This window comes from Carassius carassius, chromosome 7, assembly GCF_963082965.1.
Source record: "Carassius carassius chromosome 7, fCarCar2.1, whole genome shotgun sequence".
NCBI classification, from domain to species: Eukaryota; Metazoa; Chordata; class Actinopteri; order Cypriniformes; family Cyprinidae; genus Carassius; species Carassius carassius.
The window spans coordinates 35,206,876-35,232,877 of record NC_081761.1 but is presented as its reverse complement, the minus strand read 5'-3'; the positions used below and the strand labels follow the sequence as shown (position 1 = coordinate 35,232,877).

The window sequence follows — 26,002 nt, the reverse complement described above, 5'->3', positions numbered from 1 at the left end:
TTCAGTGATCATTTCTTCGTATTACACAAAATATGCCAGCAGGTGGCAAAGAGTGTATTATGTGTTATGTCTTAAATCAACGGACGTATTCACTTGTTACAACAACTGATCTGGCTTTATTAAAATGTGTGCATAAACATATTCAATATATAGAGTCTAATTAAGTTGTTCAGATGAACAAAGTACGACGTTTTTTTGCCAAATTAGCATTTTAATTGTTTGGTCAGACAGTTTGTATATTATATAATCACATTCATAAATCGGAGATTAAACGTGGAGTTCTGTATGCTAAATATCAAAACAAGCGTAGCTATGTGCACAGTGCCTATAACTGCGCTTTGCATTTTGCGAGACTGACATGCTAAATAGCAGACTAACCCAGTTTACTCTCATTCATTTCGTTCACGAACGAGATAAGCTATGTACCAGTTCATTTCATTCACGAACGACATGTATCCGTTCATTCAACTCATGTGCCAATTCAGTCATTTCATTCACGAACAAGATGTAGCTACTAAATTATTCAACTCGCTCACGAACGACATGTGTGCCAGTTCTGGTTCAGTAATTTCATTCACGAATAGTGATGTGTCGTTCGTGAACGAATCGTTTTTTTTGAACGAATCTTTTAGGTGAACAAATCATTCTCGTTCACGTAATCCACTGACTCGTACTTCTCGTTCAGTGAAGTTCCTCCCTTCACAGCAGCGCATGCGCAGCTCAGTGAACCAGGCAACAACCATTTCATCCTGTCAAAGAATTACTCAACCTCGAGCCAATAGCCTTTGAGTATGAGATGTGACAGAGTATGTGATTTGTTGAATGTAGTGAACGAATACGCCCTTAATGAACGAGTTTCATATGAGTCTGAACTAGATCTGGAGATCTTATCGTTCGTGAACAAAATGACTGAACTGGTACCCATGTCGTTCGTGAATGAGTTGAATGAGCTGATACATGTCGTTCCTGAACGAAATGACTGAACTGATACACATGTCGTTCGTGAATGAGTTGAATGAGCTGATACATGTTGTTCGTGAATGAAATGACTGAACTGATACACATGTCGTTCGTGAATGAGTTGAATGAGCTGATACATGTCGTTCGTGAATGAAATGAACTGGCACATAGCTTATCTCGTTCGTGAACGAAATGAATGAGAGTAAACCGGGTTAGTCTGCCATTTAGCATGTCAATCTGGCAAAAATGCAAAGCGCAGTTAAGTAGCCTACTGTACTGTGCACATACGCTTGTTTTGATATTTAGCAGCTCCACGTTTAATCCCCGATTTATAAATGTGAATATATAATATACAAACTGTCTGACCAAACAATTAAAATGCTAATTAGGCAAGAAAACCTTGTGCTTTGTTCATCTGAAAAACTTAATTAGACTTTATATATTGAATGTGATTATACACACATTTTAATAAAGCCAGATCAGTTTTTGTAACAAGTGAATACGTTCATTGACTTAAGACATAACACATAATACACTCTTTTTTTGCCATCTGCTGGCTTATTTTGTGTAATACGAAGAAATGGTCACTGAACGAATCAGTGAACGATTCTGAACGAATCATTTTGGTGAACGAACTGAAAATGAACGAATCTCTAAAAAGAATCATAATTTCCACCACTATTCACGAACGAGATGTACTAAATCATTCAACTCGTTCACGAACGACATGGGTATCAGATCAGTCATTTCGTTCACGAATGATAAGATCTCTAGATCTCGTTCAGACTCATTTGAAACTGTTCATTGAAGGGCGTATTCGTTCACTACATTCAACAAATCACATGCTCTGTCACATGGCTCGAGGTTGAGTAATTCTTTGACAGGATGAAACAGTTCACAGAGCTACTCGGTTCACTGAGCTGCGCATGCGCTGCTAATAGCGCCGCGCTGCTGTGGAGGGAGGAACTTCAGTGAACGAGAAATATGAGTCAGTGGATTGCGTGAACGAGAACGATTCTTTCACCTAAAAGATTCGTTCAAAAAGAACGATTCGTTCACGAACGACACATCTTCTAATTGACTTCACTTGTCTCCGTTGAATCCAATGGGGGGTATAACCACAGTTACAACAAATATATATATATATATATATATATATACATACATACATACATACATTTGTTTGTTGTTTGCTCTAATTGCCTAGCTATAACTTTGGTTGCATCCCAAATCCAAGGTCTGTATCTGAATAACAGGTTTTGAGTCAAAATAATAAAGAATGTTGAAACGTGAAACGTTGGAACTCTCGCGTGCGTAATGCGTCCTAAGAAACCGTCGGTATCCAAGCAACGGAATACAAACATTCGGGGACTTAAACCACTACAGCAACTACAGGCTGTTAAAATACTTTAATTTATACCAAAATATGATGTCATCCCAAATTTTAGTGTCTCGCCCTTATTTTGACACGCGGGTAGCGGCGCAGAATGGCTCACAGCCGCCGGTCACAAACCCGGAGACCGCCGTTAAAGAAAGCGTGTACGCGGGTACATCCGCCGGTCTGGCCACGGCTGGCTACCGGAGCGCCAAATACACCCCCGAGGAGTGGCTCGCCAATAACTCTGCTCTGTTAAACCGGTCCGTCGCGGACCGGGATCACGCGGAGAGGATTTGCACCGAGTCCAAAGCGCTGAAAGAAGAGACCGAAGCCGGGACTTTACGCACGCAGACCGCGGGCACCAAACACCTGGGCAACCGGCTGCAGGACATCCACCGCTGGAGGTCCGAGCTGGAGCAGCTCATCGAGCGACTGATCGCGGAAACGGACCTGCTGACGGCCTCCAGGCGGCGGCTGGAGAAAGCGCTGGACGCCACGGAGATTCCCTTCGCCATCGCCACTGATAACCTCACCTGCCGAGAGAGACGCTTCGGGCCGGACCTGGTGGAGGACCAGGTGGAAGAGGAACTTCTTAAGGTAACTGAAGGACAATAAGGAGGGAAAATCTTATTTTTCCCCAAAAAATAATAAATAAATACACACACACACACACACACACACACACACACACACACACACACACACACACACACACACACACATGATAATTGTGATTAATCGCAGCCATGATAAAAGTTTTGTTTACATATAATATGCATGTACAGTGTGTGTGTATATATTTATTTCTAAACATGTATATAGTTAAGAAAAAAAAAGTTTATATATAACAAATATTTAAACAAAATTTAATGTATAGATGTATATACACGTAAATATTTTCAAAAGATATACTGTTATGTGTGTTTATATATGCATAATACTTAATACTGCAAATATACACAGTGCACATACAGTACAGACCAAAAGTTTGGACACACCTTCTCATTCAAAGAGTTTTCTTTATTTTCATGACTATGAAAATTGTAGATTCACACTGAAGGCAACAAAACTATGAATTAACACATGTGGAATTATATATGGAATTATATACATAACAAAAAAGTGTGAAACAACTGAAAATATGTCATATTCTAGGTTCTTCAAAGTAGCCACCTTTTGCTTTGATTACTGCTTTGCACACTCTTGGCATTCTCTTGATGAGCTTCAAGAGCTTCACCTGAAATGGTCTTCCAACAGTCTTGAAGGAGTTCCCCGAGAGATGCTTAGCACTTGTTGGCCCTTTTGCCTTCTGTCTGTGGTTCAGCTCACCCCTAAACCATCTCGATTGGGTTTAGGTCAGGTGACTGTGGAGGCCAGGTCATCTGGCGCAGCACCCCATCACTCTCCTTCTTGGTCAAATAGCCCTTGATGCCTTCAGTGTGACTATACAATTTTCATAGTCATGAAAATAAAGAAAACTCTTTGAATGAGAAGGTGTGTCCAAACTTTTGGTCTGTACTGTACATTATTATATACTTTAAACAAAAACTTTTATTTTGGGTGTGATTAATCATTTGACAGCACTAATACACACACACACACACACACACGTCTTCAACTCCCCACAAAGTGGACATTTTGTAAATTTCTTTATGTTAAGAACATAAAATTGTTTTTCTTTACTCATTAATAGAGAACAATAATAGTACATAGGTCTATAACAATACAATTATTAGTAGTTGTAGAATCCTTCATTAATAAAATATTTAAAATAACATTTGACCATTATTATTACTAGTAGCTGGCATAGTGAATAAGAAAGATGCCATTAAACACAAAACAAGTTCAATGTGTCAACAACCTAAACTGAAACTATTTTTTCAATGATTTCCAACAGGAAGTGGAGCTGATCAGAAGCATTCAGGCCTTGCTGAAAAAAACTCTGGATCAAACTGTCGACCAGATAAGGCCAGTTTTCCAATTTATGGATCTCTCTTTAATTATGTTCAAATTCTATACTATATCAGAGCAATAATTCACGTTTATATCTTACAAAGCATTCCTTAAGGCAATAGTACACCAGAAAAATAACATTTGGTCAACATTTATAAGTGTTCAGCACACAATTGTAATGGATTTTGATTGGATTGCAGATTAAAGTCTTAAACCTGTCTGTGTCTGTCAGGCTGAACCGGGAGATGAAGCAGACTCTTGAGTTAGACTGGTCTGATAAACAGCATGCCTACAGTCTGGATGACCAGTGTGGACGCTTTAACAACAGGAGCACCGACACACAACGGCATCCCAGCTCAGCCGTGCTGCAGGACCAGTGCGTGCCAAACCTTACCTCAGCTCAGTTGGAGTGACATTAAACAGCAAAGACTGTTTAAAGCGGTTGATCAAGAACAAATTTTGACTCCATTGGGTGTCTGATAGTGCATAACACTGCCAGCACTTTTAGATCGCAGCTGTTGTGGTGACAGGATCTCAGATGTGTTTCTGTGTAGGGTGTGCGATGAGGAGGTTTGGCGTAGGTTTACTCAGGATAACCTGCGGCTGGCGGAGAGAGAGGAGGTGGCGAGCCAGGCCTTGAGGCGGCTGATAGAGCGGGTCCTGCAGGAGATTTCTGAGGACCTACGGGCACAGTGTGCTGCTGTAGATCAGGCCTTCAACCAGCGCTGCATGGAACTGAGCCAAGCCAAAACACAGCTGGAGCTCCACCTGGCACAGGCAATACACATGTTTACGTTTACACAATGCATCACATATGATTGAGTCTATATAATATACAAATTTCATACAAGTAAACATATCGAGAGGTTCAAATTTTGTTTAAAGCAGTGGTTCGCTCCTCCATTCCTTGGGACCCACTGCTCTGCACATTTTTGTATGTTTCTCTTATCTGACACACTTGTTCCAGGTCATGGATCTCTCTCTTAAGTAGCTGATGATCTGAATCAGGTGCGTTTAATTAAGGGAGACATACAAAATGTGCAGAGCAGTGGGTCCCGAGGACTAGAGGTGAGAACCACTGGTTTAAAGGCAGGGTAGGTAATAAATGTATAAACAACTTTCTTCCAAATTTGTTTAAACTTTCTATATATATCAATGCATAATTAAAATGTAAGTACTCTGATAAAAAGAGTATAAAAATCGAGTGACTCTAGACCGTTTAATCTGTATTAAACACAGCTCATTATTTCCATTTCGGGACGAAACATAGGATTGGCTTAGGCGACTGTCACTCTCTCGCAACCATGGCAACCACCCTTTTGCCACACATGACCTGCCCACTTGCGAATGCACGTTTGATTTGAGGAATTCAACAGGCAGGATCCTAGGAATACCAAAACAATGGCAGAGAAACAGCAAGCAAAATTCACAGTACCAGCCTATGCAGTTAGTGAAGGCAAACCAGGCAAAAAAAGGAAGACAGTAACAGTACAAGAAAAGGCAATGAACAAAAAGTCTTTGGATAAACAAAGAAATAAAACGCGAGTTAATATCGGCGTGGCTTTCCAGCGATGGCGAGAACTGAGGGAAATCAAGGGGCTGAAAAGTGACTCCTTGATGGCTTTATATCTGCTGGACAGGTAAATCTTTCTTTTTGTATTTTGATCATACATATTTTTTTTGTTTATTTTTTCATGAAGCATGTGTCATTAGCACACGTAGCTGCGTAATATAGCTAACATAACATTACTTAGCGAGCCGTAGTAGAGGCTTTGGAAGGAGCCCAGAAGGGAGGGGGTGGAGTGAATGGAAATAATGAGCTGTCTTTAAAACAGTCGTGAGAGGTCTACAGTCACTCGATTTTTATACTTTCTTTTTCAGAGTACTTACATTTTAATTATGTATTGATATATAAATAAAGTTTAAACAAATTTGGAAAAAACGTTTTTTTATACATTTTTTACCTACCCTGCCTTTAAAGGAACAGTTCAAACAAAAATGAACATTTGTTAAAAAATGTAAGATTTGGAGGAATGTAGCATTGCATCATATGCTCACCAATGGATCCTCTGCAGTGAATGGGTGCCATCAGAATGAGAGTCCAAACAGCTGTTAAAACATCACAATAATCCACACCACTTCAAGTTTTAACTTTAAAACCATTGCTCCTAGCATGAGCGTATTTGTTTAGAACTGTTTTTGCTTGTAAATTGGGCTTGATCTCTGCATAATTCTCTCCTGATTCAAACAAGGCAATTACTTTTCAACTCGAAAAAGCAATATTATTAATATAGGTCTCGCATATTAGCTGTAAATCTAGGTATGGATTTTTTTCTTACAATTTCACAAGACAATAACTGATGGACTGGAGTGCTGTGGATTACTTGTGGATTATAGTGATGTTTTTATCAGCTGTTTGGACTCCCATTCTGACGGCACCCATTCACTGCAGACGTGCAGAGGAACCATTGGTGAGCAAGAGCAACATGCAACATTTTTTCATACTTATTCCCATGAAAAAAAAACACACATCTGTATTTTGTATGGAGTGAAGGTGAGTAAATTTTCAGCAAATTAAAATTTTTAGGTGAGCTTTTCCTTTAATATGTCTGTGTAATAGATTATAGAGCAGATTGGGGCTCAGGAGAGGAATATCTCATACCTGCAGCAAGCTGTGTATGATAAAGAAGCTCCTCTCAGAGTGGCTCAATCTAGACTGCATTACCGAACCTTCAGACCCAACATGGAGCAGTGCCGAGACCAGCCCCAGCTCAGGTACATAAACACACATACATACACACACTCCTAACACACATAAACCCATCTGATGTGTGTGTGTTTGTGTAGTTTGTTAGGTGAGGTGTCAGAGCTCAACAGTACAGTATCAGCCCTACAGCAGCAGCTGTATGAAGCACGCAAATCATTATCGGACCTGGAAGAAAGCAGACTGTCCCTGGAGAAAGACATCTCTTGCAAAACAAACTCCCTCCTCATCGACCGAGAGAAGTGTATGACGCACCGCACACGCTACCCTTCTGTCACAGTGCTGTCTGGATACTGACACAGTGTCATTATATCCACTTCTTAAGAGGTCTGGTCTCATTAGACAGTCACTTCCAGTGGCATGTAATGTGTGTGCATTTCCTCAGTGTGTGTGTGTGTGTTTTTGTTTTTTAATGCAGTGGTTATGTCTATCCTCTGGTTTTAAAGAAAATGATTTGGGGGAAAATTTAAAGCAAACATAGTTTTAAATGATACATAATAAACTGAAATGGTCTAGTGTGTACCGTTTTTTTGACATTGATATTGTTTTCTATGTACTGTATTATGAAATAAGTAGACTTAATTAAACATGAACTATGATAAGATTTTAGGCCTACACAAATTCATAAAAAAATGAGACCATTCAAAAATGAGAATGTCTGTCCTCATTTACACACCCTCATATCATTTATAGCCTATATGACTTTATTTCTTATGCAGAACTCAAACAAATTATGATTCTGAAGAATGTTTCAACCATTTTTGCCCAAAGAATAAAAAAATCAACAATGTCCAAAACAATGCTGTATGACTTTTATTTAAACTATGACATATGAAAACTATTATTACTGTATTATTGTTAAGTAAATCTTTGTTAAGTAAGTCCACATAAGTAAATATTTCTATGACAATGACATAAGTAAATATTTCTAAAATTGTGAAATCTGCGAAAAGACAACTGGAATCTGTATCGAAATACTTATTTTAGCCCAAAGACCATCTGATGCAAATATAGACAAAACTGAAAAGCACTTTCTCTGTTTAAGTAAAAAATCTTACAGTATGGTTTTATTCAGATTACATGAGAAACAATTTCATCAGTCCGTGTTTTCAAAGTATATTAATACAGTTAGCACTTTTGTATAATCAGTGTAATCAGTTCTTTAAAACACTTCCTGCTTTTTACCTCACGTCAAGTCATGAAATCATTGAAGCGATGCTGTCATGTTGGCACCACAGACTGTATGCACAGATCATTGAATCTTAAATGAAATCTATACGGCATCAAAACTGAAGGAATTAATACAAATGAAAGCTATATATGAGGTAAAAAAAATATGAAAGGTGTATAATATAAATTAAATACACAAAGAAAAAAATACGGAAGGGGAAAAATCAGAAATTACTGGATTGCAATGATGGCTTTAGTTACAGAACCTAATTTAGCTCCTTCTATTTACAATGTGTTTTTATTGGCATTCATTGGTCTCTTATCAGTCCTGGCCTCCTAATCTTTCAAATAGTTTGACTAATCACTCTCCTCCATTAGCTGATAGGTGTCCTGGTATGCTATGACTGACTACATTATCTGGATGGATGAAGCACACAGGTGGCGGTAGAGGAGACTCCTCCAATCTGTTGGAAGTTTTCTCTACAGTGTGAATTCTCATGTGACTTTTAAGGCTTTGTTTCACTGTGAAACTCTTTCCACATTCAGAGCAGATAAAAGGCTTCTCTCCGGTGTGAAATCTTTTGTGAATTTGAAGGTGTCCTTGTTGCATGAAACTCTTTCCACACTCAGAGCAGGTGAATGGTTTCTCTCCAGTGTGAATTCTGTTGTGTCTCTCAAGGCCTTGTTTCACTGTGAAACTCATCATACAATAAGAGCAGCTGAAAGGCTTCTCTCCAGTGTGAATTTTCATGTGCCTCTCAAGAGTAATGTTCATCGTGAAACCCTTTCCACACACAGAGCAGATGAAAGGCTTCTCTCCAGTGTGAATTCGCATGTGGTTTTGAAGGTGTCCTTGCTGCATGAACCGCTTTCCACATTCAGAGCAAGTGAAATTCTTCTCTCCAATGTGAATTCTTAGGTGTCTCTTGAGGCCTTGTTTCACTGTGAAACTCTTTCCACATTCAGAGCAGGCGAAAGATTTCTCTCCAGTGTGAATGGTTATGTGACTTTTAAGTTGTCCGTGTTCTGTGAAGCTCTTTCCACACTGAGGGCAGGTGTAAGGCTTCTCTTCTGTGTGAATGCTCATGTGTCTCCTAAGGTTTCTGTTCACTGTGAAACTCTTTCCACACTCAGAGCAGGTGAAAGGCTTTTCTCCAGTGTGAATTCCCATGTGACTTTCAAGGTGGCCTTGTTCCATGAAACTCTTTCCACATTGGGTGCAGGTGAATGGTTTCTCTGCAGTGTGAGTTCTCACGTGTCTCTTCAGGCTCCTGTTCACTGTAAAACTCTTTCCACACTCAGAACAGCTGAATGGTTTCTCTCCAGTGTGAATTCTCATATGAATATTAAGCTTTTGTTTCTCTATGAAGCTTATCCCACATTCAGAGCAGCTGAAAGGCTTCTCTCCAGTGTGAATTCTCATGTGTCTCTCAAGGCCATGCTTCAGTGGGAAACTCTTCATACAATACGGGCATATGAAAGGCTTGTCTCCAGTATGAACGCTCATGTGAATTTGAAGTTGCCCTTGTTGAATGAAACTCTTCCCACACTGAAAGCAGCTGAAAGGCTTCTCTCCAGTGTGAACTCTCATGTGACTGTCAAGCGTACTTTTCACTGTGAAACACTTTCCACACTGAGTGCAAGTGAAAGGTTTCTCTCCAGTGTGAATTCTCATGTGACATTTCAACTGTCCTTGCTGTGTGAAACTCTTTCCACATTGAGGGCAAGTGAAAGGCTTCTCCCCAGTATGAATCCTCATGTGGATTATAAGTTGTCGTTGTTCCATGAAACTGCTTCCACACTCCGTGCAAGTGTAAGGTTTCTCTCCAGTGTGAATTCTCATGTGATTCTCAAGGTGTTGTTTCACTGTGTAACGCTTTGCACATTGGGTACATCCGAAAGGTTTCTCTCCAGTGTGAATGCTCATGTGTCTCTTAAGGCTCCTGTTTACTCTAAAACTCTTTCCACATTGAGGGCAGCTGAAAGGTTTCTCTCCAGTGTGAATCCTAATGTGAATTTTAAGCTTTTGTTTCTCTATGAAACTCATCCCACACTCGGAGCAGGTAAAAGTCTTCTCTCCGGTGTGAATTCTCATGTGTCTCTCAAGGCTTTGTTTAAATGTGAAGCTCTTTCCACACTGAGGGCAGGTGAAAGGTTGTTCTCCCGTGTGATTTCTTATGTGGATATTAAGCTTTTGTTTCTCTATGAAACTCATCCCACATTCAGAGCAGGAAAAAGGTTTCTCTCCAGTATGAATTCTGATGTGTCTCTCGAGGCTTTGTTTAAATATGAATGTTTTTCCACACTGAGGGCAGATGAATGGCTTCTCTCCAGTGTGAATGCCTATGTGCTGCTTAAAGTTTGCTTGTTGCATGAAATGCATTTCATGCTGATGGCATGTGACAGAATCTTCTTTCAGTTCCTTGAGATCTAAAATAAACATTAAAGGATCAATGTCAAAAATCACTTTATGGGCAATAAAGTTGAGACATTAGCCATCCAGTAATGGTCGATAATAGATGTGCACCCCAAACAATAAAGTAAAATTAACAGACTAAATATGTATAAGAAAGGTTTACACAGCTTGTGAATGCATTGTTTTATTGAACCAAATCTACACTAAATAAGACTAGAGCTTGGGATGGATACTTGAGTACTCAAGTAACTGAAATAAGAAACTGTTTTAAATTATTATTACATAACTATCTTGAATTCTTAAATCTGATTGGTCAATCATGGCTTCTGATATATTCATTGATGTCCAAGGCAACCTGGCAGCATGTTTTCATGTCTCTCACATCACATTATAAACTGAAACTCCTACGTTTCATACAAACGAAAATGTATATTTCAGTATTAATATTACTGTAATATTTTTGGAGAGTTCATCTTCTTGCTCTTTTTTAATGTCACAGTGAAATATCTGTTCTTCTTTTGAAGTGTTAAGGTAATATACAGGAAGGATTACTATATAATTTAAACTCAAATCAATATTTAATGCCCACCTGTTTATTTTAAATGTAAGCAGCCAGTGCAATATAATACGCAGGATAATGTACAGTCAGTTGATCAACATACTTTTCACACTTATAATTTAATGTGGTGCCATATTCAACAAAAAATACATTTTTAAAAGTATTTTTCTTTTATTATATTGATAATATGTTATATAATGATACAATATAATGTTTAATGTGGTGTTATAATATTATTAGATTTTTTTTTTATTAGAACTTTTTTTAGTTAGAATCACTTTTGTAAAATTGAGCATTATGTGCGTAGACATTAATGATACTGTACATGATTTGTCAAAAAAAAAAAAAAAACCTTGGCCCACTTTACCTGTTTTTGCCCATTTCTTATGATACTTAGACTTAGTAAATTTTCCCAGAAAATAATGAATCATCTTAATTATCAAATTATCTGATCTAAAAAATCTCATTAAGCTTCTCCGGTTTAAATTTCAGTCCATTATTTTTTAAATATACTTGGTCTATATAGTATTCCCAGTTATTGCAGACACTTAAACATCTGGAGTAGCCTAACAATGTTTGTTATTCGTCATTCGTCCTTTGATGTTCATCACTTTTCATTAGTCACGATCAACAATTAATAGAACAAACATAATCTTTTAACTTATTTGATTCATTGTATCTGACAAATAACCAACTTACACTGCCTTTTGTTTTTGCAGTCTTGCATAGGTGAGGACTGGCATGTTTTCGTCTGCACATCTGGAGTCTCTGCGGTCTGACTGTTTTCATGCTGCTCCATCTTTATCACCAGGAAATGTTCGAAGCCGCTTATTCCATCAGTCTCCATCAATCAGGTTTCGTTCACTCTATTCTCTAATGCCTATTAAACAGCCAAATCGGATTCGGGTTTAAAATCACTGCTGACTTGGTTTTCTCCTTAAATAAGCATCAATACGAATGCGAAGCGGTCGTGCGCGGACCGCACTCGTCAAGTCACGTGACTTTAACACAGAGGCCTTGTTGCGTCACATGACAGGATCGAGACGCTTGATATTTCGATGGTTCCCCCGCTAGGGGCGATGATCTGCTGTCCCTGCCCTGTTTCTGGATAGAGTAACAGATCGGAGAAGTATATATTTGGGACACAAAAACGTAAGAACAAAGTAATAGGGAATTTATTCAAATTTAAGTTATCTACAAATTTCAATACACCTTCAAAATTAAAACAATTTACAAATTAAAAAAAAAAAAATCTGTAGTTATCTTAAATGGCAAATCTACCTAAAATGGAGGATATTCAGTTTAGGATTATTAATAATGTGTATCCAGCTGCCAAAATGTTATGGACGTAGATCCTTGTGGAGAAAATACAGTTATTCTTATTGTTTGGGTCATTCCACGAAATCGGTGACTTCCATCCCTAAGAATAATCAAAACATAGATTTAATATAACAACAAATAAATTTGCAATTTAAAAACATTACAATACTATGTAGACTTTCATCAATATCACATAATTCAATTGCGTATTATATTAAATGATCTAAATAGCATTTATGCTGATACGGGTAAGGTTTATGGCCTGTCCCTCAAAGGGATTTTTCTTTTTCAGCAGGGCTTTTAATTTTCAAAATGAAGGCAAAATTATACATATAATACATATAAAAAACTAAACAAAAAAATAAAAATAAATTGCTTATGGTTTTAAATATAGTCTCATTGTTAAGCAATGTTTTGGGCATAAATATGCATTTTCTGATTTCATGTCAGCCCTGTTACCCTCATCAAAAACCCTTGTAAAATAATGTTCATTCAAGTGACATCACTTCTAGGAGGTTCATCATCTCTCAAAAGGATTCCTACATTTAAAACACAAACATGTTTCTCTCTATGCAAGAACTAGAGAGGTTTTTTCGACATATCAAGCAGATGCGGCTGAGCTTTATTTACCATATTTCAGGGGTGTATTTTTTATTTTTTTTATGACCATACCTTTTAGTGCAGGGGTGGGGAACGTTGATCCTGGAGGGCCTGTGTCCCTGCAGTTTAGCTCCAACTCTAATCAAACACACCTGAACAAGCTAATCAAGGTCTTCAGGATACAGGTAGTTGTTTTTTTTTCAGGGTTGGAGCTAAACTCTGTTTTAATGGTTCCCTTTTCTTTTCTTCTCTATCATATTCTTAAAAAAACTATCTGAGACTTGTCATGGAACTTCTATACTGATGCTGTCCTCTTGTTTTTCTGATTGCTTCTGTTGTTCTAATTGTTAAGTTTCTTTGGATAAAAGGGTCTGCTAAATGATTAAATGTAAATCTAAAATGTGTAATGTGCAGCACTAAGATGAAATGGTCAGATCCCCCAAACCTCAAATTTCCACATGGATGTAGTTTTCCAAAATAAAATAATGAGGAAAATAGACTTTTAGTTACCCAACAAGAATGAATTATCTCACTAATCAAATAGTTTAAAAATATAATAAAAAAACTCAAATGTATTTGATGTACAGTAAGCCTAGGGCACCATGAAGCTTCGAAATGTTTTTAAATCTTCTAATTTGAATCATTGTTTCAGAGTGCGAGAGTCATGGGGGTTTCAGCAAACAAGGCTTCATTACATCACTGGTTTAAAACATTTCGAAATTTCGATGGTTTGCCGCTAGAAGCCGATTATCTGGTGAACCATGAACCAGTGTCTAATATGGTTTTAACTTATCGGTTAAGTTTTGGTTTAATGTCAATGTGCAAACGCGTGAGAATATAATGGAAAAATAGTGAGTGGTATTTAATTTAGGCCTAACTCTAATCCTTCCCAAAACCATACAATCATACTACAGAACTGAATACGTGACACAGCTAACGTACTTAAAAATTCAAATGGTGTTTGCCAGACAGAAGGATTCTGGGGGCTAATTTAAGCATTATACATAGATTTTTATTCACAATCTTGCCAATCTACTGTTAATTTTAGTGTTTTTGTATAATGTTTTGTCTTACAATTTTTTTTCAAACATGGTAGTAGAATTCCTTGTTTGTTAACTTGTGCATGAGGCTGTTATATTGGTATAACCCATTCAGTTTAAACTGGTCCATTGTCATATTCGTGCTTAGATTTTGTAAATAAGTACAACTAAATGTGTTTAATATAAATTATTACGTATGCTAATGTAGGTTGCATTTTACTTTTTTTCATGTTTCAAACCTGAGACTGCAAGGTAAGACACCTACCCCTGGTTTCACAGACAAGATTTAAGCCTAATCCCAAACTAAAATGTAAATCTGAGCTGTTTCAGCGGAAAGAAACTTGCACTGACTGAGTTTAAAATATAACAATGCCTTTGTTTTGTCTCAAGAGGCATGTTTATGAAAAATGTTTTAAATGTCCTAATTGAACTATGGACTAATCCTGGCTTAGTCTAAACATTGTATGTGAAACCAAACCTTAGAGTTTTGTGATACAAAGTCACCATGTAATCCAAATTGACAAGTATTAATTTTTATGGAATAAAGCAGTGTATACTATCCATACGCATCATCACAAAAGTCCTACCATGCATTTTTGGTACAAATGAACAGAAACATTTGCTTGTTAAGAGTGGGGGAGTAAACGTGGCATCCTGACAAAATTGTCCAATTGGTTTCATATCAGTCCTGGTCTCCTAATCAAACAAACTCACTACATCACTTCACTTCATTTGGACTGATGCTGTACACAAGTAACAGTAGAGATTTCCCCTTCTCTATCAATAAGCTTCTCTCCAGTGTGAGTTTTTATGTGACGTTTAAGATGTTTATGTTGTGTGAAGCTCTTCGGACACTGAGGGCAGGTGAAAGGCCTCTCTCCAGTGTGAATTTTCAAGTGATTCATAAGGCTTTGTTTGACTGTGAAACTCTTTCCACACTCGGAGCAAGTGAAAGGTTTCTCTCCAGTGTGAATTCTCATGTGATTCATAAGGCTTTGTTTAACTGTGAAACTCTTTCCACACTCGGAGCAGGCGAAAGGGTTCTCTCCGGTGTGAACTCTCATGTGACTCTCAAGGCTTTGCTGCACTTTGTAACTCTTTCCACATTGAGAGCAGGTGAAAGGCTTCTCATCAGTGTGACTTCTCATGTGAATGTCAAGGTTTTGTTTCATTGTGAAACTTTTTCCACACTGAGAGCAGGAAAAAGGTTTCTCTCCAGAGTGAATTCTCATGTGAATATCAAGGTTTTGTTTCACTGTGAAACTTTTTGGACACTTAGAACATATAAAAGGCCTCTCTCCTGAGTGATTTCTCATGTGATAGCTAAGCTTAGGTTTACTCGTGAAACCCTTTCCACACTCGGAGCAGGTGAAAGGCTTCTTTCCAGTGTGAATGGTCATGTGACTCTCGAGGCTTTGTTTCACTGTGAATCTCTTTCCACACTGAGGGCACGAGAAAGGCTTCACTCCAGTGTGAACTCTCATGTGTCTTGCAAGGTTAAGTTTTACTGTAAAATTCTTTCTACACTGAGAGCAGGAAAAGGGTCTCTGCCCCGAGTGAATTCTCATGTGAATGTCAAGGCGTTGTTTTATTGTGAAACGCTTTCCACATTCAGGGCAAATGAAAGGCTTCTCTCCTGTGTGAGTGCACATGTGATGTTTAAGACTTTGATGTTGTGTGAATCTCATCCCACAGATGGAGCAGGTGAAAGGTTTCTCTCCAATGTGAATGCTTAAGTGACTTTTAAGACACTGTTTTGCTGTGAAACCCTTTCCACACTGAGGGCAGACGAATGGCCTCTCTCCGGTGTGAACTCTTATGTGACTCTCAAGGCTTTCTTGCAATTTGTAACTCTTTCCACATTGAGGACAGGTGAAAGGCTTCTCACCAGTGTGAGTTTTTATGTGACGTTTAAGGTATCCTAGTGTTATGAAGCTCTTTCCACACTCAGAGCAGGTGAAAGGTTTTTCTCCAGTGTGAATTCTAATGTGACTTTTAAGGCTTTGTTTCGATGTGAAACTAGTTTGACACTGAGGGCAAGTGAAAGGTTTCTCTCCAGTGTGACTTCTCATGTGACTTTTAATCTGACCTTGTTGCGTGAAACACTTTCCACACTCTGTGCAACTGAATGGTTTCTCTCCAGTGTGAATCCTTAAATGAGCCTCGAGCCTGTGTTGCACTGGGAAACTCTTTCCACACTGTGGACAGACGAACAGTTTCTCTTCTGTGTGAATTCTCGTGTGCTGCTCAAGACTTGCTTGATCAAAAAAATCCATCCCACATTCATGGCAAGTGACAAAATCTTCTTTCACTTCAATCTGACCTAAAATAAACATTAAAAGATCAATGTCAAACATCAATTCAAAGACAACAAAGGTGGTATTTTGAGCCAAATGTATAGATTTGCAACCCAACTTAATAGCAGAATGCAACAGAGGTCATTGTTTAGGCACAGACATGTTTTTCCTGAACTGCAATTCGATATATAAAGCAAGCAGCCAGATTTGTAAACTTATTGCCCATGACTGAAAGAAACCAGGCAAATAGGTTTTATTAAAAATTTAATAGTTGGTGCCCTAATGCCGCACTCACACCAAATGTGAATATAGTGTCAAATTTGCATCTACCGTCTCTAGTTTGGCGCTTCAACATTTTGAATGCATTCGCGCGTCTAGAGCAAAATAGACGTTTGAAGGGAAATTGACGCGCGTCTGAGGCGAAATCCGTGGTAGGCGGTTGTCTGTTTGCAAGATGGCTGATGTTGACTGAGCATTCATCGAGAGAGTTATCGCTTTGTATTTACTCTTGCGAAAAGTAGCTGTATATTAGGGGGGAAATAGTTGTAAAAAATGGCGGGAAAGCCGGGGGTCGATAAACGTGTACGTGACTCAAAAGTGAAATGTGTATTTACAATTTACCAGGTTGCCCAATCTCCTCACCAACACTCATTCAAGCAAGGTCTTTTTTATTCCGGTCTCTATAGAAATATGAACTTGTGTCATATTGCTCCGGTTGACTCCTCACTGACATTATTAGTCGTTCCTCCATGTTGAATGAGTGACTCCGGGCGGGCCTGCCGCCACAGCAGCAAGCAGGCTCCGGATTGGTTAACGAGGCATGAAGTGACACCAAAGTTTAAATTGTTCAACTCGGGCATCAGCTTCGAATTCGCATCAAATGCATAAATGCACAAAAAGCACCATTCGTGGTAGACGCACGTATCGCGCTAGACGCTCAATTTGCTTTGCCTCAATGAGGCGAATTTGCATCTACCGCGCCGTGCTAAATGCCTCATTAACATTGAAATCATTCGCGTCAGACACTCTATTCGCATTTGGTGTGAACGCAGCATAAGAATCTTCATCAGTGTATTAGGGATGGGCGATATCTTATCATTTTCAATATACCAGTAAAAATTCTCCCCAAATTAAGAATTAGTCTTTCCACGATAATAACGATAAAGTCTAGATCTGTGTGCGAATGTGCGGAGAAACATGATGGAAGGCTGAGGTGAAATTCAGGAGGAATATATTGGTAAATGAGGAGCTCCTACAGTCAGGAACTGGTTTGGACAGGGTTGTAACTTACAGTGCAATAAATTGAATAAATGTTCTACAATAGCATGTGTGTGATACAGTTTTACATGGGTATGAGCCTGTTTACAAACCTGTTTCTCCATTAAAGATACCATTTATTGACCTTTTTCACATTTCCGGGTTTCTCAGCAGCAAGAGTCATCATAGTTGGGTAAACTTGAACAGCAGTGAATGGAAGAGTAGCATAAAAATATTTTTTTTTCATATGCATCTTTTGCTCAAATATCAAAAGAAAAACTCTGCAATAGTGTTTGCATGACTTTCAATAAAAGGATAAAAATTGAGAGAGACTGATAACAGCAGTCAGAAGAGAAAACGATGTCAAATTTACCATCCCTTCCAGAGACCCTGCATTAAAAACACCCTTGCATTAGTGTTAACTAGTTTTTAGTTTTTCCATTAAATGCGTCATCACAGCTTGAAAAGGGTCCATTGACATGCTCTTTGGCCAAAAAAATCCATAACATTAGTTGAGTGTTTGGAATAACTTTGTGATCAGACATGGTTTCATATCACAGAATGAGGCAGAAATTATACTAAAGGCAATGTCGATCAGTATTGGATTATAAATATGCTCTATCCTTATAAAAATAGGCAAGATTGCTTAAAGAACACAGATAAACCATATACAGTCGCAATTGCATGTTTACTGTGTTCATATTTCCTCAGGTAAAATTTTTCCATCTGCATTTTATTCAGCTAAAGCTATAAGTGGATACCTTTGTCCATATTAGGGATTTCCTGGAGCTTCATCAGTGCAATTACTTCTGCAATGTATACAGTATGTGGAGTTTCTACGCAAGGCTTCCAGTATGAAATAGTCATTACATTAGGTGTGTACTTTTCACAACACCAGGGTAAAAATAAGAAAGATAACACTTTCTCTAAAGAAACAGGATTTTTTTTGTCTCTTAGTGAATGCATAAGATTAACTGAATTATCGTCATTGATATCGTTATCACAATAAATACCAGAAATGATTGTGATATATTTTTAAGCAGATATCGCCCATGCCTATAATGTATATGGTGGCAGTATTGTTTTCAGTTTTTGACTGCAGTGAAATAGATAACTTTTAGTAATATTTTTGCCATCTTCATCTCGTTGCTAGGCTAATTGTTTTTGTACAAAATAATACAAATCAATCTTGTGCGACTTTTAAATTATATACAGGTAAGATCATAAAATAAATTTCACTAAAGTTTTTGATGTCCTCCTATGTGTTTATTTCTTGAGTAGCCAGTAATGTAGGGATGCACCTTTATTGCATAATTAGTAAAGGGATGTTCTGTTTTTGGCCTTTATTTGTACATTTTAATTATCTAATTTTAATATATAGTTGTTATGACAAACACCCTGCTAAAACCAAATATTCCTGCATGCATAAATCATTTGGCGCACGTGGTTTTCCATTTGTAAAAACAATTAAGATTCTTTGTAAGTGACATAACTTACCATCTGTTTCATTCTTCTGCTCTCGCATAGGTGAGGACTGGCAGGTTTTCGTCTTCACATCTGGTGTTTCTGTGGTCTGATTGTTTTCACGATTCTCCATCTTTATCACCAGGAAATGTTCCCCGTTTATTCCATAGATCGCTCAATCAGTCGCGTTTGATTCTGTCTGTTTTGTATATAACCACACACGAATGTATTTGGTTTAAAACAAGCCTAGCGTTTGTGTTTGTATGATCTCAATGAAGCTTCGAAACGTTTAAGAAGAATCTTTTGCTTTGAATCAGTGGTTCAGATCACGAATCAAACTGACCAAGTCACGTGGTTTCAGCAAACGAGTCTTCTTCATCACTGCTTTGAAATGTCGACGACGGTTCTCCGCTAGACGCCGCTGATCTCGGGTCAGCTTTATTATGTAGGTACAGTTTAATGAGAAACACACGCGTGTACAACGAAAAACTGAGTTATTTCATAATCAATGGTAGTTATTAATTTGTAGATTACACATAACAGATTACATGTTAATGAAAACATTTGTAATTGGTTTGAGAGGGTATCATGATCAGCCTTTTACATTACATACTAATCACTAATGATCTGTTTGTGATTGTGACTGATCGTTTGATTTTGATGGCCGTGAAAAATCTTTAGTGTATACTGAGTTTTCTCTTTGCTTCTTTACAGTTGGGCAATGAGGTATTTGTTTAGGAACACTGCTAAATGAATTTAGACACCATACATGAATTATAAAGCTTTTACTGGTTATAATGGGACTTGTGTTGGTTTTAACGGGAACTGTACTGGACCCTGTGGGTTTCTGGTAATTGGTCAACTTGCTAAAACCACTAAATCCTAATGGAATATGTCCCAAAACACACTACAGGAAACCATTTGTTACTGGTTAAATGTTGGTATTTGTAATGTGGCTCAGTGGTAGAGCATTATTAGCAGAGCAAAAGATGATGGGTTCAGTTTTACTGGTAAAGTAAAAAATTTATAGCCTGAATGCACTATAAGTCGCTTTTAAGCAAAGTGTCTGATAAATGTAGCCTAAATGTAGTGAAACCATTAGAATGTCTGTGATGGTTCCTATTGTTTTTTTTTTTGTTTTTAGAATATAGAATATAATATAGAATATTGTGACATGACACCAAGGTACTTTAACAGATCATCACTGAATGAAAACCAATAAATGATCAACTCATTTTAATAGGTGTGCATTGTCTCTTGATTGGTTCACTAAATTAGAAACTATACCATTTGAGTCTTATATCCCATGTTATTCAAACCTATTGTCAGTCTTCTGCATCCAATATGAAGGGTAAGACAAAGAGGCAGGGAATGTAGTAATAAGAAACTAGTTTAATGTATTACATTTATTAAATAACACTTGCGATTTATATTGGTCAAAGCTGCATCTGCACTGCATCCAAGCCAAGGTGATGAAAACTTGTTTGTTAACTTTGTCTATGTTCTTGAAGAATTGGAAGGGAGGCCTCTTATCTTGAACTTACAGTAACGGTTATGACTTGCACAGATTAATGAATCTTAATGAATCAATATGAAATGTTTTTCATATTGAGGGCAGATGAACAGCTTGTCTCCAGCGTGAATTGTCATGTGCCTCTTAAGACTTGCTTGATAAACGAAACCCATTCCACATTGATGGCAAGTGACAGAATCTTCTTTCAGTTTCTTTTGATCTAAAATGAACATAAGATCAATGTCAAAATCAAGGACAATAATGGCGAGAAAGCCAAAGTAACTTATGTCCAACCCACTCTAATGCAACAGAGGACATTGTTATATTTTTGTCATTCTAAAGGCTAAATCTGTCACTCCCGTGTTATTGTCTCCTGAAGTGACGCTATAAGTTACAAAGAATTTGCAAAACAGTAAACAATTAAGTAAAATTCAGCATTGGTTTATAATTGATTTTGTATTCAAGTTAACCCTTTCACATGCAAGTTTAAAATATTGACTTTATCACTCTCTTTTCTAATAATAGCATTTTATTTGTTTTATATATAAAAAAATTAACACTTGACCTTCTAATACCTGCGCTCTTCATTTTCTAACTGCTTGAATATAAAAAAAGCCTCTAACACTAGCTTTCTCTATTTTATCCACAACCTGCTAACTTGACTCTGTAAGTGACGAACAACAAACTTACTCTGACTTTTATTCTTCTGCTCTTGTCTGGCAGAATTCTGCACATCTGTTGTTTCTGTGAACTGACTGTTTACACGCTGTTCAGTCTTCATCACAAGGAAACTTGATCCCGTTTACTTCGCAGATTGTTTCATCAGTCCGTTTAGATTCACTCTCTTATGTTACACACATGCAATTTTTCTGTAGTGATGCCTGCTTTCGAACGCTGTTTCGCGAGGCTTCGAAACTTTTATGAATCTTTTAATTCGAATGCGAGTGAATTCCGCAAACGAGTCTTCATTACGTCACTGTCGTTTTGAAATTCGAAGTTCGCCGCTAGATGCCGTTGATATGGTGGCCGAGACAGCTCAACACACTGCAACTAAAGAAAACACATGCAAATTGAAAAAACATCAGCAATTGAAGAAAACATCTTCATCAGTTTGAAAACACAAGTGCTGCAAATCATCACAACACATGCATATAACGAAACGCACTGCAAATCATCAGAACACATGCATATAACGAAAGGAGCTGCAAATCATCACAACACATGCATATAACGAAACGCGCTGCAAATCATCAGAACACATGCATATAACGAAAGGAGCTGCAAATCATCACAACACATGCATATAGCGAAACGCACTGCAAATCATCAGAACACATGCATATAACGAAAGGAGCTGCAAATCATCACAACACATGTATATAACGAAACGCACTGCAAATCATCAGAACACATGCATATAACGAAAGGAGCTGCAAATCATCACAACACATGCATATAACGAAACGCGCTGCAAATCATCAGAACACATGCATATAACGAAAGGAGCTGCAAATCATCACAACACATGCATATAACGAAACGCACTGCAAATCATCAGAACACATGCATATAGCGAAAGGAGCTGCAAATCATCACAACACATGCATATAACGAAACCTGCTGCAAATCATCACAACACATGCATATAACGAAACGCGCTGCAAATACTTCACAACACATGCATATAACGAAACGCGCTGCAAATACTTCACAACACATTCATATAACGAAACGCGCTGCAAATCATCACAACACATGCAGAAATGAAATGCGCTGCAAATCCTTCACAACACATACATATCAAGAAACGCTGCAAATCCTCACAACACATGCATATAACGAAACCTGCTGCAAATCCTCACAACACATGCATATAACGAAACCTGCTGCAAATCATCACAACACATGCATATAACGAAACCTGCTGCAAATCATCACAACACATGCAGAAATGAAATGCGCTGCAAATCATCACAACACATGCATATAACGAAACCTGCTGCAAATCATCACAACACATGCATATAACGAAACCTGCTGCAAATCCTCACAACACATGCATATAACGAAACCTGCTGCAAATCATCACAACACATGCATATAACGAAACGCGCTGCAAATCCTCACAACACATGCATATAATGAAACGCGATGCAAATCCTTCACAACACATGCATTAATGAAATGCACTGAAAATCCTCACAACACATGCAATTAACAAACGCGCTGCAAATAGCACTGACCACAATGGAAATGTTTCAAGGAGACCTCAAAAAGTGTTGGACCCGGCTTGGATTTGTTTATCGTGCAGTGGCTACTGGTCAGTGGAGTTGTTGGTGAACTGAAAGGTGAGTTTTTTTTTCATGGTGTTTTTTTTAAATAAGCTGAATATAATTACATACATACATACATATAATGAATAATTACATGATTAAATGTAAAACGTTACTTAAGATGGCTAACTTTGATATTCTCAACTAAATATAATTTCAAGGTTAATGAAAATAAATTTGCAATGCTTCATTAATTGTTTCTTAATGTGTATGTGCTTTGAGGATTTGCAGTGTTTCTTAATTTATATGTGTTGTGAAGTATTTGCAGCGAGTTTCGTTATATGCATGTGTTGTGATGATTTGCAGCACTTTTCGTTATATGCATGTGTTGTGATGATTTGCAGCACTTTTCGTTATATGCATGTGTTGTGATGATTTGCAGCACTTTTCGTTATATGCATGTGTTGTGATGATTTGCAACACTTGTGTTGTCAAACTGATGAAGATGTTTTCTTCACTTGCTGATCTTTTTTCAATTTGCATGTGTTTTCTTAAGTTGCAGCGTGTTGAGCTGTCTCGGCCACCATACGTTGATCTGGAGAACCCACGAACCAGTAACTTTAGTTGATCTCGGTTCAGTTTAAATTCAGTTCTATTCCACAAAGTAAGGATTAGTGTAGTATTTAAGGCCCTCAGAATAATCGGAGTCATGCAGCAATACCGGCAATAAAGTTGTTTTAGGCTAGATCTTTGAATTCAGTAATAAGCATTTGCAAAAACTGGGCACAGATTCTCCCACCTTTGAACTACTGGGCATCCTAAGAAAATTATAAGCAATTTGAATTAATTTCTGCAGCAACATTATGGACATGTTAAATAATAATATAATAATACAGCTTACCTAAGAATGTTGCATTAAACAAAATGTTTAGTTTGGATGAATATCGAGTGCTTGACATTATTTTGACATAGTGTACAGTATTTCCCTACTTTAGAGCATTCCAGTAAACACTGCTAATAGAGACATTTTACAGTGTCAGGGTGAAAATAAAACTGGAAAGAGAGGTGATGACAGCATGTGATGTCAACGTGTTTTAATTAAATAGTCAATACAATAAAACAAAACAAAACAACAACATACACATGTTTAATAAGAAAACAAAACCAGAACAAACTGCAACTTTTGTGAGACAGGTTAGGTGTTGAAATAATCTAAAGCAGGGATCAGCAACCTTTTCGGCATGACGTGCCATTTTTTATTTTTATGGTTAACCACTGTGCCAACACAGCCCCCCCCCCCCCCCCCCCCCCCACACACACACCCCGATATAATTCTGTATTTAAACGGTACATACACAATTTTTTATTATACGATTACAAAAAAAAAACGTTTTTTTAACGTTTAATCAACGTTAATGCACTGCTTTAATTGATGAACTGAACGTGCACACACAGACACACACACACACACAACACACACCACTCGCACACAGAGATCTGAGATCGTGCTGTGCAAAAAGTAGCATTCAGAAACTCATAAACCTATGAGTGTTGTCACGATACTTTTATTAATCGATACTGAATCGCTACATTATATTTCTCAACAACAAAGGGGCAAAATCGCTTCATTGTCTGCAGAGAGAGACAATTTACCCCCCCCCCCCCCACTTTCTTTCTCTCAAAATGGCCATATTTCAGAAAATGTTTCATCACTGGATATAGCTTTAGGTCATTTAACATTTCTATGGTAAAACGTATTATTAAAAGTTGACTAATGTAAATTGATTTGCAGCTTCATCTTACCTCACTCTCTTTAACGTTAAACTGACGCTTCGCGCTCTGCTTCTTTGAACAGTAAACCCCGCCTACTTTGATCTGATTGGCCATCTCAGTCATTTTGACATTGACGAGTGTTGTTAGACCGAGGCTTTGATCTGAAGCACCTAGTATGTGCAGTGTTTGCACGTGCATCCATGCAAGTTAATTCTCACACTTTAATAGTATTTGTAGCTCCTAACAGGCTGTGTGACTATGAGAAGTTATTACATCAAACTGTACGTCATTATACAGTTTTCCTTATTGCTTGCGTGCCAGCGATTATCCCTCTGCGTGCCACTGTTGGCACGCGTGCCGTAGGTTGCCAACCCCTGATCTAAAGGAATAAAACATTTAAAAACATCATGATGGTACAAAATATGACCAGGTCCATTTTTTTATGTTATGACTCTATTCAGTGCACATACAAAAAATAAAATAAAATAAATTTCTGACCAAAAATTGGGTAGGAATTGACAGGAGTATTTACATTCAAAGACTAAAAAAGCTTTGTCTTCATTACAACCTGCAAGTCCTACGATGGCCATCTTGATTCTGAGCAGATGAAAGATATATCAGACTCTACATAGCAACAGCCCTCAAAATGAATAATCACACAGATAATCCATCCGTCCACTCTTCAAACCTCTTATCCACTGACCATGGGGGGCTGGTGTCTATCCCGGGGAAACACCCTGGACATATGGACTGTCCATCACAGGGCTCACACACCAACACACACAAACATAACATAAACATAAACATAAAAAAATCTAAATCTAATCGTTGTTTTAAAATCATTAAATCAGACTTTAGATTTAAAATGTTTCATTTTTTTTAGGTCCCACCATAATTTTTTGTTGGTTATTTTGCATGCGAGGCAGTCATCTTTAGTAAATTTATATAGAACCACTTTAGTTTAGCTGTTCCTTCTTACAATTTGTGAATAAAAACAACAGCTAAATTGTTAGTCTGATTTAAATCTGTAATTTATTTTTTTTAAAAGTAGAAAATATTTTGATCATTAATGTCTTAATCTTGAGAGTGCTAAAAGTCTAATATAATAGAATACTTGATGACAGTTTAATTATATAAATATTAAAATCACCAATAAATCAAAATTGACAATATAATTGAAGAATGCAATGTTTATTCTAAAATACTGAAAATTATTAGACATTTTTTTCTAAATTATTATTGTTTACAAATCATGTGCTCTTTTA

At 37.5% G+C, this 26,002-nt stretch overlaps 3 protein-coding genes across 3 annotated transcripts; 1 reads left to right on the top strand and 2 right to left on the bottom strand.

The window, feature by feature from the left end:
- The first annotated feature begins 2,309 nt into the window (after window positions 1-2,309).
- tekt4 (tektin 4) lies at window positions 2,310-7,868 on the top strand. The gene is made up of 6 exons (XM_059554780.1): window positions 2,310-2,935; window positions 4,236-4,306; window positions 4,524-4,667; window positions 4,846-5,068; window positions 6,912-7,066; window positions 7,139-7,868. The coding sequence occupies exons 1-6, from the start codon at window positions 2,387-2,389 to the stop codon at window positions 7,350-7,352; spliced, it is 1,356 nt and encodes a 451-aa protein (XP_059410763.1). The 5' UTR covers window positions 2,310-2,386; the 3' UTR covers window positions 7,353-7,868.
- A 632-nt stretch (window positions 7,869-8,500) lies between these two features.
- LOC132144051 (oocyte zinc finger protein XlCOF6-like) lies at window positions 8,501-12,192 on the bottom strand. The gene is made up of 2 exons (XM_059554776.1): window positions 11,900-12,192; window positions 8,501-10,655 (listed from the first exon to the last, which is right to left on the bottom strand). The coding sequence occupies exons 1-2, from the start codon at window positions 12,045-12,047 to the stop codon at window positions 8,587-8,589; spliced, it is 2,217 nt and encodes a 738-aa protein (XP_059410759.1). The 5' UTR covers window positions 12,048-12,192; the 3' UTR covers window positions 8,501-8,586.
- Window positions 12,193-14,888: 2,696 nt separating this feature from the next.
- Window positions 14,889-19,835, bottom strand: LOC132144052 (gastrula zinc finger protein XlCGF57.1-like). Its single transcript, XM_059554777.1, has 2 exons — window positions 19,212-19,835; window positions 14,889-16,483 (listed from the first exon to the last, which is right to left on the bottom strand). Exons 1-2 carry the CDS (start codon window positions 19,309-19,311, stop codon window positions 14,889-14,891), a joined length of 1,695 nt encoding a protein of 564 aa, XP_059410760.1. The 5' UTR covers window positions 19,312-19,835.
- Window positions 19,836-26,002: the final 6,167 nt, after the last annotated feature.